We start from the raw sequence: 21,347 nt of genomic DNA, 5'->3' as shown, positions 1-21,347 counted from the left end.
TGTGTTAAGATGAAACATATTGTGAAGATATGCGCAAAAACACATTTATGAAAATATTCAGGCGATGATGTCATCACTTCACAATTCTTCTTATGGTTTGTTCATAAAGAGTGGTTTTGAAAGTCAATATCTGTCAATAATTCAGCAATTTCTGTCAGTAGCTTCCTCTTACTCTGCAGCTCTAAGGTAATTCAGTGTGAGATTAAAGCAATGTTCTCCTAAAGTCATGTTTAAGAGGGCAGTTTAGTGATGATTTTGAAGAATGGTGGGACTTGTCTGTTCATATTACAAAAGTGATCGTGTGACTGAAAGAGCTGTTCTGTAAAAATGTGTGAAGATGTAATATTTCATAATTTTCCTTCATTTGTCCATTTGCAGTAAAGCTTTCATTATTCTGGTTACTTGATTTTATTTTGTTGTGGATGCAAATGTCATTGAGAGTAATGGCAATTTGACCTAATGGCCCATTTAAAGACATTGCTACGCAGACAGATTCTAATGTGTACATTATTTCAAATATCATCTCTATGATATCTGTTTGTCAAATGTCTTTATTCTCATATCTTTTCTGTATTTCCTCCAATGATCTTTGTCACAACATGTTATTAACTAGCTTTTGAATTGCTACTAAATGTGATAAATGATTGTTAAAACTATCTTTTATGGACTTTGATAAAAGTCACAGATTTTGAGCTTGTTTGAATTGTTCTATGCTCTTGTGTGAATATGTATCTAATTTCTGTCTCCTCCCTTCTTTGCTTTCTTTCTACACAGATCTCTTTATGAGCACATTAAGGACTCACTTTGTATTTGCCTGTGAAAATGAGCGCCTTATTATCCGATGCCCTGCGGGGACATTGATAAGTCTCCAGAATGCAAATTACGGACGCCGCGTGCCAAGCACCGATATGTGTCCGTTGCCGTGGAGTTCGTTTGGATCGCAAGAGTACGACGTTCTCCACGAGGACATTCACTGTAGAGCAGCTGATTCATTAGAAGTGAGTACGGATTCACTCTCTCATGCTCTGCCTTGTTTATGGTAGGACAGAGACCTGAAGTCACTCCTTGCCATTAGTAACTTGCCATATGTAATGACAAGCAGCAAATTCAGATGGCGATCGTGAAAGGATTAATAAAGACCAGAGCCCTTGATGTGATGTGTAGACTTTGGCCAATTCTGTGTTCGTAGTGAGATACCATGTCGTAACCATGGGAACAATCTTAATGATAGGATGCAGATTAGAATTGTTAATCAAAATTTCATTATCATTTTGATACTAAAGATTGTATGTACCTTCCCCCCCCCATGACTCTCAATTACCTACCCCAGAAGCTTGTGTTCATGCTTAAAGATGGATCAGTATAGTGTGATTAGGAAAAAATGTAACCACTGTAGAGTTTGCTGCAACTTCATGTCAGACTTTCTGCATGAGAATTGGTTCAAAAATTTTGTTCAATATTTAGAAAGACATGAGTAGTATTTTGATGACTTGTACATTACAATCCATTGTCAAACCCGAAAGGTAGTCGTAGTCACATTAGGGAGCTTTAGATTTTGCGACGCACATGCTCAGAGGAAGAAAACCTGTTCTGCACTTGTGCAAAAATTGCTTATCAAAATTGATCTTGCATCTTCTGAGTTTACACTATATATTCTGGGCCATTTTTGTGTCCACTTTATTCACAATGCAGAGAGCTACTTGATGCACTGATCACATGGGGGCACCATTTTACTTTGTATAGGCTGCATTTCCACATAATCTAAAGCACCTTTGCAAGGCGACACAGCGAGTGAGAACTATCAATGCAATTGTCGTCTTTAAATAAGCGTCCGCATCGCAACTCTAAAGCTCCCTATTAGCCTCGCAGATGTAAAACTCACTCTGATTTTTATTGGGTCGTGTGTGGATGATTTGTTACTGTGCCCATATCATCTGATGTATACTAGTGACTCTACTCATTATGAAATCATATTATATTATTGTTACTGTTTATTTCTCATTATTTATATCATCATCATTTTTATTATTATTATAATCGTTATGATGACAAGAATGATGATGATGATGATTAAGCAGATAGTTATAGGAATGAATGATAATAATATAGTACCAGGTAGTAATATGATGATAATCACAATTATATTTTTAGTATTCTCTCTATCAATTTCTCTACTTTGTAAATAATTGATATCCTTTGATGTTGTATTGTGTAATCAATAAAATTGTGCAAGTTACGCTAATCTCCTTTTGTTTTGTGATTTACATGTAACTGTCACCAGAAATTCTTTTTCAGTGGATAAGATCCGTCCTGGCAGAGGAGAGGTCAACATATTTTATTTATTGTTTCCATGAATATCTGATGAAAACATGTTATTTCAAGATTCAAACAGTATGCTATTCAAAACTGTCCATATGCACATTTATACCTTTGATAAAATGTTGCAAAAGTTATTTGTGTGGAGTATTGCAATGTGAGTCATGAAAGTTGTTGATCATGCTGTCTACTATTTCTTCTAGATCGACACTTATTAAGTGTTTTGAATAGCTTTATGGGATTCTTAATTTTTCTGTAATATACAAATGAAGTTATTTTTGTAAGATATGAAATGAGCTGAAAAGATTCATATGTAATATGATATAATGTAATTATGTAATTTAATGTAATGTAATGTAATGAAATGTAATGTAATTTGTCTTTTAAAACTTGGTAAAATGTGTCTATATAGTAAACTTTTGACAAAACCAAATCTCCATTTCATGTTTTTATACATAATTTGGACAAATGAAGAAATGAAATACGCATGTATTGAAATAGTCATTCAGAAACCAATCATTTGGAGTGTATTAGTTTTCATGTGGAAAAAATGTATAATTTACCTACACGTTTTATCTTCACTGATCATTCAGGGAAATATCTCCTCTTTTCTGAATGCATTGAACTGACGCGATGCACTTTTGAATGTCTCTTTTATCTTTCTTTCTTTTTTCCATCCTTCCCAGCCATTGACTAACTCTCTCTCTCTTTCCCTTTTCTATCATTGCATTTTTTTAGATTATTTCAGATTTATGTGATGAGCGTGATGAATGTACAATAGATGTCAGATCAAGTTTATTCAGCGAGGACCCCTGTCCGACAACTCATAAATATCTAGATGTCTCATATAAGTGCAAACCACGTAAGTATGCCAGTTCTGATGTGTTTTCATCTCTTTCTGTCCCTTCATTATATGTCTGTAGTAACTTGTGTGTTGTAAGGACTTTTGATTGACAGCAAGTCTCCTTGGACAAAGGTCAAATGTCAAGTGTTTGGCCTTTGACCCCCTCCCCCCACTTCACTACAGCCCAGTCATTAGCCTCATACTCCAGTCTGCTTTTGTTGGTTTTAAAACGAATATTCTGTGAAAAGCCCTTGTGCTGTTGTGCATATTATATTCCATGAGGTAGGCCTACTTCTGAATGTCCTGCTATTCTGTGTACTGAGATACAGGCAGGAAATCTGATTTTTTTTTTTTTCTTTGAATATGATTTTGTTGAGAACTGGTCGTATTTGGAGAATACACGCACAGATGCAAAACAAAACCACAACAGCAATATCTTCAATAACCACAATTTATCTTCATATGAAAGGGAAAAAATTATGTAGCTCAGTTGCACACTATGTCTCTAAACCTTGATTATCCCTTTTCTTGGAAGTTGTCAGAAAAACAACAGCAAAATAACTATTTAAGTAATTTTTTTTTTCACAACTTTCTTCACAGATCAGAAATAAAGGCTTTTACGTTGTCATTGATATTCTGATTGTCATTATTACTATATTTAGGTCAGTAATATCAAGGCATATTGTGGAATTCCTACAAATAGAATTTGCAGGTACTTCTTCTGGAGGGTATTGTACTTAAAACCTCCTGTTCCTAAGTTTTATGATGTTATTTACCGAAGTAAATTCAATATCATACACAGTTTAGGATCTGGTTTGAGGTTGAGGTTCCTTGTGCAAAACAGCAAACGCGGCCTTGATATGTATTTTTGAGGAGAGCTCTCAAACTAAAAAAGAAGGGGAGCTGAATCTGAAAATGAAGAGAAAGCTGCAAAGCGGAGTCTGTTATATTGTAAGTGACAAGACACACATACACTGCAAATGTCAATTCATTCAATGGCTCTAGTGTAGCATTCTGTCTAGCTTTCATCCAGAAAGCGTCAGAAAATGGGGCCGTTTCTCGCACTCTCTTCAAATATGCTTAAAGTTGAGCGTGCAAGCAATCGCTCCCAATTCAATGCCCGGGCGCAAATCGCTGCTACCGAACAATGGGAAGAAGAGCAGAAGCTGACATGATCTGCGCGGCATGGTCATTCAGACCGAATCTTTTTCCCTATCGTGTTTACTCTTTCGTAGTGTTTCATACATTTCGCTTTTGGAAATAAACATGCGATTTGGCCAAAAAGAAAAAAAAAATGAAGGTCAACATTCACTTGCTCCCTTTGATGTTGTGTCTGAGGCCGACATAACACCATGGATGGTTGTCATGTGGAATATTTTAGTGTTGCCAGATTCATGCATGAGGAATTGCACAGACATTTTTGCAATCATCATTCACGCTTCACAGTTTGCTTCCCTTATATTTTTCCTTTGTAGTATTAGCTCTTTCTTTTTCCTAGAAATTTGAGTGGGGGGGGGGGGGTGGAAGTGTTCCTGATATAAAACTGTTCAACCTGTCAGAAAGAATTACTCCAAAAAGCACTCTGTGGGTACATTATACAAATTGTACTGTGATTTTTGATGTTTGTCTGTTTTTTGTCTTTTTTTGTTTTGCTATAGATTTTCTTGGATATGGCGGTGGTGATAACATTGTGACTAGTTACTATTAAATGCAGTGCAACATCCACATGTGGTCCTTATGCTGACAATGACCATTTGACACCATTGCGCTTGCAGTGTAGCTTGTTTTGTATATCGAAATACTATAGAGTTTAGCTAGCCTGGCCATAGTTGATATTACCGGTGTATTGCGTGATGTCATTTTTTATGGCCCATAAATGCTAGCTAACTTCCTATTATTTCTGTACCGTTATATAACATTCTTAAGATATTGCATCCTCCTTAAATTTGCTGCCCTCTGACTCACACACCTCCTTGTTGTTATCCAAAACTTTTTTCAGCATGAAATCCACATCCAAATCAAATCTCATTCCTTCAGTTTGAAATTCATACGTAACCAATATCATTTTCTTCTTCCCTAATGACATACGCGTCACCATAGTTACACTTGCATCACCAATATCTTTACTCTACATATTTACGTAAATTCCTTTATCAGGAAACCTGTGACCTGCACAATCTACATCTGTGCCTGCACCTAATCTTCAGCAGGTCTAAAAAGTGGAAATTCCTCAGAATTGCAAAGAATTAGCCTTAATTTGGCAAGGGGAGGTTCATGAGATTATTAGATAAAGTTCATCAAATTTGCATCACCTAGCATATCACCCGATGATAGAGCTGAAATCTTCTGTATATCTCCATACCATGGTGGGGAGGAAAAGTGGATAGAGTAATATATAGAGAGAGGGAGAGTAAATATCTGTCTGTGTATCTCTCCCTGCTGGGTCATATTTGTTTTCCATTTCATTATCTCCGATCTGATCATCTGCCGAGTGGTTTGCAAATATTCAATATCTATAAGTGCGATGGGAGAGAAATTGGAGGTGAATGGTCAAAAGATTAAGATATTCCTTCGGAATCATCAATTTTGTATTTCATAGTGCTTGCATTATCATCAGCTTTTCTTTTAAAGTGAAAGAATACCTGAAGGAATGCATCTTAATATGAAATCTGGTGGAGAATTTCCAATCATTACATCTTCAAGTACAGCTGAATATCACAGATTAATTGTGCAAATTGTGGAATGGCCACTGTGTAGGGCAGTACATGAGATACTCATTGCAAGTGCAAGATTGCTAAAAAAACCTAAAAGTTATACGTTCTTTTAAATGAAAGAATGGTATTCTTTTCTTTCTGATGGCACGAAGGAGGGGTAGGATAAAGAGTCCTGGGGACCGTTTCATAAAACTTTTTGTCAGTGATTTACACTGACAACTGTTAAAAGCTACTGAAATCCTTGCGTCTGATTGGCTGACAGCAAATTTGTCGGTGAAAAACTCATTAATGAAACACCCCCCTGTTCAGAGGACTCATCAAGCTTGCAGGTGCATACAGTTGCCATGGGAACAGCTTTGGGATGAGTAACAAGACTTACTAACAAGAGGTAGTGTTAGCTAGCACACAGGTTATAGAGGCAGGATGTAGGGCCACTAGGATTGGAAAGGTGATGAGGTTGATATGAAATACATGTAGGCATGGTAGGGGTAATATGAAATAGGTGTGGTAGGGGTGATACAATGTAGGCATGGTATAGGATGGCAGGGTGTCCAAAGAGGAACATTGTTTGATTCCTGTTTTCTTGCCCCTTTAGTGGTAACCAAGTCTGGTCCTCTCGCTAATCTTGTCACAAGTTCAGATGTATTTAGCCCAGGAATTTGCCAGGGTTATACCCTCAGGCCTAGAAATATTATTTCCCTTGGCATTAGGGGAAAAAAAGATAAAAGAAGAGAGGGGAGGGGAGAGGTAGAGTTGGTAGGAACAAGGGGAATTGTGATTATGGTAGGATTGGCTCTGAAGTGCAAATTGGATGTGTTGAAAAGTGAGGTTCATATACAAGTAGAAGACCCCTGTGAAGCTCAAACTTTTCTGCAGGGCTGGAATGTGGCGATATCATTTGACAGGAGTCAAATGAAGGCATATGGCCAATTTGATACAAGATTATGATCAGCTTTCTCTCCATGTAAGGCCACATTCCGTGACTTATTCCAGTTCCGTTACTTATCCCCGGGAGCTCGGGTAGCTGAAAGATGAAAATCCCGATGTTGCCGTATAGGTCGCTCCTAAGAGAGAACAGCAAGATACATTCAGCCGTGATAGAAGTAGCAGATGTTCCATGTAAATTGCAGAGGTCTTAGAGATTGAAGGGGAACAAAACTTATTAAACTTGTGACCTCCCGTGTCACCATCCCAGGTTGACTGCTGGAGAATGGAAGACTGAGAGACAAACGTAGAAATACGACAGAAATCCTGTGATTGACATTGATGGATATGTGATTATGTGATTCAGAATTTTATCGCACCAGTAATCAAGAACTTCAGCGGGTGATTTTGGGCCCGGTAGATTCATTAGTATCACTCTAGTTTAGCTGGTGGTCAGAATTTGTAGCAATCAAATGGACAGAGAAGTATGATGGTATCCCATTATTGTCCGTGCCTCAGGAAAGTGTTGCTCTAAAGCACGTTTGTAATACAGTTCTTGAGAGGAGACTTGTTTTCAGCTAATGTTACACCTACAACATTCTAATGGTTAAGCTGTTGTGAATTGGAGGGGAGACTTCCCTGTTCCTGTCAGGGTAATCCCCTAAACGATTGTGAACTTAAAGGCATAATTAACCATTTACAGATGAAACAAAAACTCAGCATTAGTGCTTTAAAATAGTTCTTAAATGTGCGTTAAGGGATGGAAACAACCACTGTAAAAATTTGAATTGATAAAATCGATGTTAAGTATTGGCTACGTTTATCTAACTTGAGAGAGAGAATCAGTTTCAAAACGCGTTTGGAACGGTGTTTGCAAACGTGGTTTGAAACGCGATTCTCGGGGAGCTGCGTTTATCTAACCATCATACAATCGCGATTTGAGTTGTGTCACTGCGCAGCTGCTTTGCGCCGTTTGACCCGGGTAGTAAAGGTCAACTGTATACCACCAAACATGCCTCCTCAGTCACACACAAATAATGGGTAGAGAGCACACACGGGTACAGCTGGGATTTGACCTTGAGATATAAACGCGTTTCAAAACGGTATTGCGTTTATCTACTCGCAGAACGGCGATCGTGGTCTCAAACGTGTTTCAAAACGCCCTTTGAAAGGCGTTTCAAAACGGCGTTTCTAAACGCGTTTGAAAACACGGTTGCGTTTATCTAACCCTTGAAAATGCCTCAAACGCGTTTAGGATCGTGATTCTACCTCAGAAAGTTTTTAGATAAACACAGCCATTGTTAGATATACACAATGTGAAGAATAGTTATAATAAAAATGTTTGTCTACAGTTATGGGTTATTGAGAAAAATACAGATACATGTATCTCCTTTTTTTTTAGGCTTTATCGCGAAAATTTTATATGATGGGATGTTCTGTGGTACAACAGACCTACGCATATTCATTAGGCCTAAATGTCATATCTTGAAAAAAAATTTTAATCATTGTTCCCAAAGGTAAATAGGACCTTTAAGCTCCATGCTGCTGTAAGTGTGAACTGAATGAATGTGGTAGAAGAAGAGGCTCATATCGTGAGCCGTGAGGGGAGGCCAGAACAGCCAGACTTGCATAGGTTTATGTTGTATTTTCTTGAGCCAGGGCACTGTTGCCCAAGAGATAAGATTAAACATAAGTGAGAGAATCAAAGCTAAGTCTCTGAATACTCAATGCTGATTGACTAATGCCTGATTTACATGAGCATTTTCTGACTTAGGTGTGATTGCATGTTTTTGTGCAAGAGGGCCCAGACGTGGAATAGAAAGGAATTGTTATTACTTGGGAGTGCACATGTTGATAATTGTGTCCTGCTGAGGTACTGAGGTATGGAGGTATATTCTGCCTCGTCTGAACCCCCCCCCCCCCCCACTCCATTTTGTGAATGAATTGGGGAAAATTGGTCCTTTGTTCCCATAGACATTGATGGATAGTGACACAAGCTCACTCACAAAGGGGAAGAGAGAGTCTGGCCTATGCAAAGAATACCTTCCGAAAAATTGAGCATCTGTCCTTGGCGAGTTGTTCAAACTTTGGAACTACCATTGATGCCCTGGATGGGATGATGAAGCTGGTGGGAAATACAGTCTGGCAGACGGAAGATTATCACAAATCTGAAGCTTCAGAATTCATCAGTTTCTGATTAATATCTTTCCTCCCTAAAATTCAATACTTGTCTGTTTACAGATTGCTTTAACAAGACTGAGTGTCCCCTCAATTTTCATCCTGTTATGTCTGTGTTCACCAGTTATAATTTATAAATTTTGATAAAATCTTTTGAAATGCTTACACACACGCAGACATGTATACTTACACACACACACACACACACACACACACACACACACACACACACACACACACACACACACACACACACACAGAAGATGTAATTGCATGAGGATTTCAATGTTTTAAATGGACAATTTGATTTCCTTTCATTTTAACATAAAACCATCCCTGATTTGGGTGTGCCTTTTTCCTGAGTAGATGTGTTATACATGTATATAAAAGTAGGCCTATGTATAGTTTTTTTTTTCTTCAGAGAAAATGAAAGTTAATCTTCCTATGTTTGTTTTAAAGAGAGAGCAAGCTTTTTATTCATAGAAAAATTATAATGATAACCATTGACATTATCAATATTTGTCAAATCAATAGTGTTTATCATGGGGTTGGCCTTGGTGATATCATCTTGAAAACTTGAAGTTAAACTGAAAGTGTGAAAAGCCCCAAATTATATATCTGTGTCTGTGCAGTGAAATATGATTTTGCCTAAAGGAAAACGAGCACATATTATGACAGTTTCTATCTTTATTTTAAGAGCGAATGCTACTTTGTTGTTGTAACATGTACTTGAGAACAAAATTCAAAAGCTGAGATGATAGCATGAAGGAATGAGTATTTTGAACGCACCTTCTTGACTTAAAGGAATGGTATGGTATTGGTGGAGATGAAGATTGAGCTTTTAACTTCTTGCGAGACTGAGAAACCACTTATGAAATGTTACAGGGTACACCATTCTAGGAGGTATTCAAAGTTTATTTGATGAAAATAGGTTTTGAAATGGCTGAGATATCCAAAAACAAAATAAAAACAGAAAGCGATCCTAATAAAAGATGGGTCCCACCTTTTATTAGTATTGCTTTGTTTTGGATGTCTCAGCCATTTCAAAACAAATTTTCATCAAATAAACATTGTATTCCTCTTGGAATTACATGCTCATCCATATTTCATAAGAGGTTTTCTCATTATCTCACCTAAAGATTAGAAACCTGAAGTCATGTCTCAACCAAAACTACACTATCCCTTTAACATCAGTCTGGTTTTAGCTAAAAAAGAAAGGAGAATAATCAAATTGTGTTCCCTGTATATGTGTGTGATAAACTTTGATGAGAATTTTTGGGAAAAATGTGAAGCATGTTGAGAAAAGAAAGAACCTCACTTTGATGATTATACTGGTAATTGAATCAGAAGATCCCCATTTGGTGAAATGGCATTTTTGCTTAAGAGTGAACAAAAATGTGATTTTCCATTCAAGTGCATTTTTTAGTGAACTTTGCCTCTATGTCCCAGCAAAATGCTATAGGGCCTAATAGAAATAACTGAGGAAATTTATTGGTGTACCCGATGAGGACGTTGACCTCAAGCAACAATTTGCTGAAGAGTGGCTTTCAGTGTGATCAATGTTTCCTCATACACAGAGTCAGTTTCTGAATTTCTGGGTTATTATACCCATTTCTATGGCTGTTGGTTGTATGGGTGGCTTGCGGCTTTGTATGCGGCTCACGACACAGAGTATAATAGCAGAATAAATAGACCGTGCTCACACACATTTAGGGGTATTACCATAGAGAATCTTTTCTTCTGTCAACGTTCCTGAATGGGATTAGCTTGTTTGAGCAAGTTCTTAAAATGTGGAAACTGGCACAGTTAACGGGGTCTGGAATGTCAAAGAATGCGAAGGTTCGTGTCAAGGCAGTTTTGAGTCAGAGGAGTAGAACAGCATTTTTTGAGAGTTTCTCTCTTCATTTTTCATTCATATTAATGAATAAGCTAGATTGTTGTATTCAAATATGCATCATGAGAGAATTTCATGGGAAACTGATCTCAAGAAGTTTTGGAATGTGGGCTCCTAAATAAGGCATTTTGTGTCAGTTGATAGTTATTCAATATGGGGAATATTATTGACAGTTTTTTTTTTTTTATAGATTTTACTTGAAGAATTTAGTAAAGAGTAACACAAGCAAAGAGAGACTTTTCCCCCTTTGTTTTGGTATCTGATATGTCAACTTTGAGTTGCCCATGTGAACATAGTTTATTGCACATCAATACCAAAAAAAAAAGTGTATTGTGAGTAAAGACGATATGAACTCAATTCTTTGTGACATTGATAGGAAGAGAGCACCATTTGATGTGTTGTTATATATATTTTACCACATATCCTTTTGCAACATTTTCTGCATTATTCATTTGTTTTTGTTTCCTCTCTCTTTCCATTGTGTTCCCCAAATCTGCAGATCAATTTATAAATATAGAAACATGTGAACAAAAACACATGAACATATACTGCCAGGGGAAGAACCAGGTGATAGCTGTTTACAACGCCCACTTTGGCAGATTAATACAGGACAGCACAACTTGCCCTTCATACAGTATGCACGACTTACGTAAGTATGCCTTAGATTTTTCCAGTTAATTATTTTACTTTTATTCATCCATTTATTCATTCATTTATTTGTTCGTTCATTCATTTATGAAATTCTTGCATTGAGTTGTTTTTATTGCAACTGATTGACAAATTGCCCCACATTGGCATAAATAAGCACTGAATTGATCAGTGTTTTCAGTAGTAGCCATGATAAAACAAATCATGGGTATACATACTCGAGCAGGATTCAAACCTCTGGACCTTCTGATCTTTTGCCCGACAGCAAGTATTTGTTCTAATTCTTGTAGCATGCAGCAGGTACTGAGTAATTATTCAAATTGATGAAATTCTTACATTGAGTTGTTTTCATTGCAACTGATTTACAAATAGGTCTACATCAATGTAAATATTAAAGCACTGAATTGATCAGTGTTGTTGATGATGTGAATGATATAAGAATGAAATTTATCTTATAATTATGTAATCAGCGTAACTCATTTCATCCAGATACTTTAAGCCTCCATCAGTTGCATAGAGGGCAAACCTGGGTTTTGCAACCATTTTACATAAAAAAGAAATTACAAAGATACAGCCAGATGGGATATTGGGGGGGGGGGGGGCATGTGTTCATCATGTAAAAATAATCTTTGTGTTTGGATCGGGGTATATGGACAAGTGAAATTTTCAAAATCAAGGCAGAACCTTGTTATTTTACCTCCAGTTAGCCAATGGTTGTCTGGTTGTAGGCAGTACAGCATTGCATTGGTAGAAATCAGTTTATAGGATCAGAATGTGATGTTTCATTCAGCCTACATAGATACTCCTCAGGTCACATTGGGGAAAAGACAGCGCCATTTGGAGTTAATTCGTATCAAGGTCGCATCTTCATTGGAGTAAATCATGTTTGGATGCCTCTGTGTTGCCGTGGAGATGCTCATCCTTGACGATGCAGACATCTCCCTGCTGAAGCCTGCAAATTGCTTACAAAAACTGAGGAACAATCTCTTCTTGTCTTGAGGAGTTATATTATGCATAAAGTGCTTTCTCCTCTACTGAATTAATATGTATGCACGCTTGATATTTTTGGCCATATGCAACAGTTTGTTAAAGTGCACAGGTCATTTGAAAGTCTTCTGCTACAGTTGTTTGATAGTATACGTATATGGACTACTTGCAATAATATCAACAATGCCCTGAATGAAAGCAGTCCATATCTGTTTTATATACGAAATAAGATTAAATGAAATTTTATTTGGTTGAGTGCAATCGCGCTAGTCAATTTGTGTACTGTTATGCTATGAACAAATTGTTGGTTGTGCTCCCATAGACATTTGTATTGCAATCGCATTGGACGAGAGTCACCTAGTGCGTTTTGAAAACAAAGCGTTTCAATAGAGCATATGGACATATGTGTACATATGGCTCCAAACCAAAAAGAGGGCTGTTTAGTACTATGGCGTCTTTGAATACTATTGTACAGTCTAGTGCTGAGGGGCAGTGCTGGAGAAAATCCTACTACATTTGTACTCCTAGATCATAGTGAAGATGGGGACATAAGAGAAATGATTTAAACGAAATGGACTAAGAGATTAATTGGGAGCAAGAGTTTTAGAAGGGAGACAGGGAAAAAGAAAGAGGGAGAGAGAGAAAAGAAATTGAAGAAGAGAGAGAAGTAGGCTAAAAGAGTTTTGAAGGGAACATTTATGTTGGCAGATAAAAATGCAATGAACAGATCAGGTAAATGAAACAAATGATGATAAAAATTTGACATTGTTTTAACAGAGATTTTCTGAGATGTTACTCAATTATCTCACCTCTAAACTTGTAACATCTAAATAACCATAATCATGATTATTATTTAATATGCATTAAAAAGATATATCTCTCTAAAAACAATTCTTCTTATATTTAAAAGATTTCACTATCTGTTCCATTTGATTTTGAAAGATTTTTACAGGAAGCCTCAAGCAGACAACACCAGTGGCAATGGCCAGGCAAAGATATGAAAAATCTATGTTGAGGTTGGACAATCCTTGCCTAACCAGTCCATTTGGCACAGGGCGCTTGGTGAAGTTCAACATGAACGTCATCAGACACAAAGTAGTGTTTTCATGGGCAGTGATCCAGTTCACTGCTGTTGGAATACCTCAGAGAACATAAAATTTGAGGAGAGGTTTTATGCCAAGAAGAGACAGAGAAACAGACTGACATGGGAGATAGAAGCACTCCTTGTGAAATATGTGAAAGTAAAAACAGAAGATCCATAAAATGAGATTTAGCTCAATGATTGAATGAGAGAGTGATGACCATTTACTGCCCATAAATCATGTTTCATGGTATGATATGGACTGTTGCAAACAGGCATACATTCTTTTAAAGTTCATCTACAATCATTTGAATAAAAGTTTTTGAGTTTTTCCTCACTGCATGATCGTATGATTATGGAAAAAGGAAGTATGTGCACCGTAGAACTGTTAACACTCTCTTCCAAGTTGTTCAATTGTGTTGGAAACTTTATTTTTGTGACGTGTTGATATGAAAGTTGGCCGTCACCTTTAAATTATCTGAAGTTCCTTGAACTGAAGTGCGGAATACCAGGCCAGCTCCGTCTTCAATGACATGTTTCTCTGAAGAATGGAAAGGAAACTCCTTCGAGAGGAAACCTAATGTCAGAGCAAGCATTTCTCATTTTCTGTTCCTTCCCTGTCAAGCATGTCCTCGTTAGGTGTCATTAATAGCTGGGAGTCCCGTGATCCCTGTCTGATGTCTTTTGCACATGGCGACAAGCAGTTGGTGACAAGCGTCATATCGTCCTCTTAAAGGCTGTGTTCCTGTTGAAATCAAGCCGCAGAAGAGAGTGACAAGATTTGCTCAAAATATATTACATTTACTCAAAATATGTTTTCATCATGCTTGTTTTGTAATAAAGTGGAAGACAACTTCATTCAATATGTGCAGGCTGGTTTCAGTCATGTGCTGACCATGAATCCAATGTATTAATTAAAGCAATTTAAGAACACTGAATCATGCAAAGAACTTTTGCTGAAATATCAAAAAATAATTGTTATAGTTTTAGATAAAGTCACATGAATTATGTGTATCACATTTAATTTCACTTATGCTCATTTTTAGATATATTGCAAATGAATTGAGTCTCTGTGTTAGATTTCAGAGGATATTTCAGACAATGTATTATCAGATGTTTGTTTCTGAAATTTTCTTGACTTTAATCTACACTCACGTTACCCTTGAGAGATTAGGACATTGATGTCTCCTCTGTAAATTCTTCAAATGTTTCTTTGACATCCAATCTCTGGCTTAAAGGTATATGTTAAACAATGTTTCCAGTGAAAACAAAGGAAACAAACATTGCTCAATAGTCCTATGTGCCACAAGAGCCTCTATATTGTCGATATATGACATAAAACAAAAAATTGGGGTTAAACATTGATGTCAAGTGCTTCAAAGAAGTAAAAACCTATGAGTGAATTCGAATACACTCAATTTTTTTTAAAAGAGACAACAGTGTTGGAATAAGGACATTGAGTTTTTGCATGCTGGAGTGTTTTTTCATGTATTTTGAGCATCGTCGTATAGCTGAATCAGTGCTCAGAGTTTGACAATTTCTCAAAGTGAGCCATCTGAGTGTTAACTCTTTATGAGGTTTGAGTGCTGAATGGCACAAAAAACTCAGTAGTGTTTTACACCTAGTCCAAAGTCCCTGGCGCAGAAGGAGTTAAGTAGTCTAGAGTCTTTAACCTTTTGTGAACAGTATCAGACAGAGCCAGTGATCAAGAGGGACATAAGTCACTCTGCTCTCTAAAGAATGCTGTTGATGTTTTGCAAGGAACAGAATGTGTCAGTGGACCAAGCTGTGAATGTCATATAATATTCCCTGTGATGGTTTGATCTCTGGAAACGTGCCCATCTGATGGCTTTCTAGCTCATTTCACGCTAACTCAATTGTGACAAATTTCAGCCGTAGATGTCAATCTAGATGGGTACGTGACACTTCTGATATGCGGTGTTACCCAACGCTAGCATCACACATAATACGTTTTTGCCAGATGAGCTCATAGGAGAATGAGAAAATGTATTTTTATTTCATGTCCTCGGGAAACATGAATATTTTTTTATGGACATATATTGGAATTCATCATTGATGATAGGGATAGAAGCCCTCGAGGTGTTCATAGGGATAGATCCACCAATGGCCTTAGGGTGCCACGAGGGAGAGCCCATGCGTCATGGAAGATCACACTCAAAATCCGGCTCTGTATTTGTATCAGATAGTTGAATGTTTTTTGGTTAAAGTCACAATGTGGTCCATAGTCCAGCTTGGAATGCTTTTTTTCATTTCGTTGCCTAGCCATAAACTATCTCTGTTGATAGGTCTGCGAGTAACAGAAGTGTGGGTAATTGCATACAATTAACAAGCCCTGTACTGTTCTGGTTCATGTAGTGAAGGTTGTGAATGATAGATATATCATATGATATAAATGTGGACCATAAATATAAATGTGGACTATGCGCAGTCCCATCTGGTTCTGTGGTGAGTTACTAATGGAATATCTGGCTTTTACATTCAAAGAGGACCATGGACTAAACTGGAACACTTGTTCATAATCTTGATCTCAGAATGGATCTTTTATCTTTATTCCAATAACCTACTCTAAAACCAGAATTATTTGCAACATGAAACTTTCCCGAGTTGGAGCCGATAGCATTTTTCGCCCCATAAAACTTTCACAAGTTGCCGCTGACATTCAATGCATTGGGTAGACATTAACTTTTGTGTGCATTGTACTTCCCCGAACTTGCTCCTTACAAAATTTGCAGAAGTGCATGCGAACATTTGTAACTTTGCCCGTAGACCTAATTGTTCACGAGGGAATAGCAGGATAGATTTGGTATTTGCCGAATGGTAGTGTCTTGGAGATGAAACTCATGCTTCAGTGAGCATCTGCTCTTTGTCAGTTGCTAATGCAACATCTCTGACTCCTCACACCATCTTAAAGGGACTGTACAGTACTAGTTGAGGTGGGGATTCATGTTTTGAACATTCCTAAGTGAGATAATGAGAAACCTCTTATGAAATATGAAAGAGCATGTAATTTTAAGTAGGATTCAACACTTATTTGATGAAAATTGGTTTTCAAAAGGCTGAGATATCCAAAAAAGTGACAATAATAAAAGGCGACAGGCTACACCTTTAATTAGGATCTCTTTGTTTCATCTTGATTTTGGATATCTCGGTCATTTCAAAACCGATTTTTATCAAATAAACTTTTGATACCCCTAAGAATTGCATGCTCTTTGACATCTCATAGAGTGGTTTCTGAATATCTCGCAAAACTTTCAAAGCTAAATCCTCACCTCAACCAGAACTGTACACACCCTTTAACCCGTTGAAGACCGGTCCGAGTATACTTGGGCAGGTGTCTATGAGAAATGCTTGTTATAGCAATATCAGCACATCCTCAACGGGTTAACCCTTTCACAACTGAACTACCCATATACGTGTAGCTGCCTGTCAGGAAATCCCTCAACCTTCTGCTGCAGTCTTTAGAATGTGTCTGTGAGCATGTGGGTATTACTGTAAAAGTGGATACTGTAAAACATGATATATTCGCGGCATGCGTTTTTCGCGAATTGGAGCCGACGGCCTTTTTTTGCGGCATGAAATTTTCGCGAACTGCCCCTGGCATCCAATGTATATAGTGTAGACAAGAACTTTCGCGTGCATTTCAATTTAGCGAAGCTTGGCTCTCGCAAAATTCGCGAAATTAAAATGCAAGCGAACATTCCTCGTTTTACAGTATTTTTGCGCAAGTACTTTTTTGCACTCCGCCGAGTACGATCAATTGTGCGTGTTTTTAATTCTGCAGAATCAAGACATTACGTAGTGGTACATAAAACAAGCAAAAATATTCACATGCTTTTCTTTTCGCGCTAGTTTCTGGTCGTGAAAAATGTGTGAAAATTTCCTCTTTTACAGTAATTGGGTGGGCTGCTGTGTGAAAATATGTTTATTTACCTGATCCATTTCAATCCGGTATCACCCTAGTGTGTAATTCAATCACTGTAAATGCACTTTGGTCTTTACCCACGCAAAATAGTGTGACATTTACCGCTCACTTTAGTGAGTAGAAGTTGAGAAGTTGATGTTCTGGGAAACCAATAGGTGCTTAAATAGTTCAGTCATGCCAGTGGAATGCTGATTGGGATCAACCTGTGACACTTACGAGCAGCATCCATCATGTGTTCATGGCATTAATGGTCCAATATCTCGAATTGTATAAATGCTTTCTTTGGTTGATTGTGTTAACTTGAGCCAGGGAAAATATTCCACAGCCTGAGAGCCAAAAGCGAGACATTTTGAACTTGTTGATTGTAGGATCCAGGTGTGCTATGTATAAATTCTATGGGTGAACTCAGAAACTTACACTGATTAACTGTGGTAATTAGTACATGCCAGACAGTGCTGTAGAAGATGTGCTCTCTAATTATTGTAGTGGTGCATGATGGGATAGGAAACATGTAATGGAGCCTGTTCCGAATTATCATGTAGATGAATATGAAGAGTTTGTTCGCAAAAACTGATAAGTCCATTTTTGAAGATTTTGACGTACGGTCTCTGTCATAAAATACAAAATAATACCTTTTAAATGATATATTGGTCACTACATATAAAGGTACATTTTCAAAGTTATGGTCAAAAGAAGCAAACATTTTCTTATTATTCTCTTTATTTTTCTTGACTTTTAATCGCAAATATCTCCTTTTGGCAAATATGGACTTATCGGTTTTTGCAAACAAACTCTTCATATTTTGGTGAACACACACTGACATAGATGATAATGTATTTGATTGAAAAATAATCATATTTTTAAGCTGGAATTTGGGCCAATATCATGATACACATAGGATTTTCATACAAACTTGCCAAACCTACTGCATTTGATGGTAGACTACCACTTTTGAGAGATTTCATTAACATTCAAGCTAGCGCTGCTCGTACGGGCAGCATGGATTCTACCACTTTCTCAAATGAAAATATTGGAAGTAGTAGAAAGTTGTCATTGAAACTATGATATATTCAATATGTGAATGCCACATTTTGCTATAAACAGCTGGTCTTAGGTAAATGGACAACTTTGAAGGGAACTTGACGATCCCCACCACCTTTTGAAGAATCACTGGCACGGTACTTGGAGTGAGGGGGTGGGAGTGTTTAGTTTAGCGACCAAGGGTCATGTCGTAGGTCAAGCAGAGGTCACGAAAGGTCAGCAGCTGAGCCGGTTCTATTTACCTGCCTCTGAAATGTTAGAAGTCCTCTCTAGGGCTAGCTAATATTTTCTACTACCTCTACTACCTTCAAGATCGACAACTGGCTGAAAATGGAAGGAAGGAAAGAAAAAAAGGAAATTGAAGTAAAAGAAAGAAGAGAAATGGAGAGGAAGAAGTGTAATCCTAAGGAATGTCCACATTTTCTCAAATCCCTCGTGGGTGTTTGTACATTTGTGTGTGCTAGCCTGGGAGAGAAAGTCCTTCATGCTTGCATGACCATGGCAAATGGAAGTTTGTGACAAGAGATGGTATTGAATCCTACTCCAACGAATGCACCCAGACCTTGGTACGGTATATATGCATATATAAACACTGGAAACTTGTGATCTTTGTATTTTCAGTTTTGGCAACATTCAAATCAGTCACAATAGCATATGTCTAGTCTCCCTCATTGTGCAGGAGGCATATCCTGAAAATTTGTTCTCTTCTTGACTTGACCAAAAAATATAGAAAATTTCCCTGATTTGGGAAGTATGTCAGTCTATTGCGTATCCTGGCAATTACCCCCAGAGGGCAATCCCCCCCCCACCCCCCTGCTAAATACTTGTTAGTGATATTAAAAGGTTAGAGTAAAGATTAGGGTTAGGGTTAGGTTTAGGATTAGGAGTGTGGGTTAGGGTTAGGATTATAGGTTCAGGATTAGCAGTGGCGGATCCAGAGGGGGGCGCAACCGGTGCACGCCTCCCTTTATTTTTCGTTTTAAAACAAAAGAAATAAAAAGAAAAAAATGAAATAAAACCCTGGTTGGCTGAAGTGGCACCAGAAATATTAGTTGCGCCTCCCCTTTACAGAATTCCTGGATCCTCCCCTGATTAGGATTATAGGTTCAGGATTAGGATTAGGGCTTGGGGAAGGGTGTAATTGCCCAGAGGGTACTTGCCCTAGACCCAGTCTATTGACATGCATGCAACAGACAAACATCTCCCTGATTGCTCGTGGAAGATCTCTTATCATGATGCGTGAATGTTGGCAGCATCCATCATGACAGTGTGAAAAACATGAACAAACTAAATCTTGGACAGCTGGTGAGAAAAGGAAACAGTCCTTGTGTTCTGTTTGATTTTAAGCACGGGTCCTGTTTAGTGCCTATGTCAGTTAAGTTTCTGTGCATGTGAATAGCAGTCTGTCACAGTGTAATACACATCTTTAATGATATTCGTAGGAAGTTGCAATATTTGCCACTAACATTTAAATGTTCGGCCAAAATCAGCCATGGACTGTGATGGCTTTTGCCCTGTTTGGGAGTTGTGGGCATCATGGTGGTCCATAAACTTCACTACCTTGTACTTTGTCTTCACTAAAATGGATGATAACCCTACTTTGAAGGGACCCATTCCTTAGGGGGAAAGATGGTTGAATGGTTAGTGTTCCCCTCCCCCCTCCCCCCAAAAAAAGAAAATATAAAAACCTAGGTAAACTTGAATTCCAAATCTTTTCTTCCTCATTGAAAAATAAGGTCTAAAGGGCCTAAGCTTTAATGTTTTGTGTGGTGCAAAAGTGAAGAAGAAAACATCTTGTGCTTTGCATACATCATTTATGGTTGTCAGGATAACTGAAAAGTGGTTGAGAAAGTGACTTTGATTTTTGTAGTGGCGTGAGAACCTACGAGTCAATTCATCAGTTATTCTGTTTTTGTTTTTTGCCAATTTCCTCCTCCATGGATCAGCCAAGTTTGTTTTATCGTACTCAAGAGAGAGTTCCTCCTGAGAGTCTCTCCCTTCCTGTACTCTTCATTTCTGGCTCTTTTCCTCTGGGCATTATTTTCGGTTGTGGTTTCTAGAAAGCAATTGAATAAGTTTGTCCCATCGATCATGTTTGATCGCAAACACATGTGAGCTGTCACTGTAAGATGCAGGTGAATTTGCTCTGTGAAAGTCCAAGGGTAAACCTTTTCATTTTGCATGTTGGCCAGACTCTAACCAATTCACTCTAATCTGTTCTTCTTTCTTTACTGTATCTCATACTCAAGCTTATTGTGCGGGCTATGAAATTTGAGGATTTTATCAGTGTATTTGAATGTTATTAGACATTAGGGGTCCAGAGAGACTTCAAAATTTTTGGTTGATATGCAATAGGGCATTAACTTGACATTCATATGTGTAGCTTTAAAGATCTGTTGGCACAGAAAAGAAAAGATTGCAGCTACTGGTAGATTACTTGTTGATCACTCCATGATAAAGGCAATGTGGATGGAGAGTTGATGAATGAAAGATATGGGAGAGGAAACATAGGAGGGTTTAGGAATGGAGGGGCAGTTATGGGCGGTCATTATGCTTGCAAAATGCATAGAGGTGTATACCTCCCCCCTTCTTTTCTGTTGGGCATCTATATAGCTCAAAGGAATAGATTAAAAAAAGATGATGTCGCCATCAAAACAGACTTGTCAATAGACAAACAGACAGACAGACAGACAGACAGACGGGCGGGCTGGGATGATAGACAGCTTCCGCAAGGGGCATGGTAGGGTGCACAGGTCGAAGAAGATGCATCGTAGGAG

At 37.8% G+C, this 21,347-nt stretch overlaps 1 protein-coding gene across 1 annotated transcript in view; it reads left to right on the top strand.

Moving 5' to 3' along the window:
• The window catches only part of LOC139719719 (uncharacterized), a 146,498-nt gene that overhangs the window by 70,172 nt on the left and 54,979 nt on the right, over positions 1 to 21,347 (top strand). The window contains exons 2-4 of the mRNA XM_071631113.1: positions 775 to 998; positions 3,055 to 3,178; positions 11,370 to 11,519. Coding sequence (XP_071487214.1) covers positions 775 to 998; positions 3,055 to 3,178; positions 11,370 to 11,519 — 498 coding nt within the window. The remainder of the gene's footprint in view (positions 1 to 774; positions 999 to 3,054; positions 3,179 to 11,369; positions 11,520 to 21,347) is intronic.

This window comes from Diadema antillarum, unplaced genomic scaffold (assembly GCF_040938485.1).
Source record: "Diadema antillarum isolate AM-2024a unplaced genomic scaffold, OU_Dant_1.0 scf00000114, whole genome shotgun sequence".
NCBI classification, from domain to species: Eukaryota; Metazoa; Echinodermata; class Echinoidea; order Diadematoida; family Diadematidae; genus Diadema; species Diadema antillarum.
Note: the sequence above shows the minus strand (reverse complement) of the source record. Positions and strands in the feature narration are given on the sequence as shown.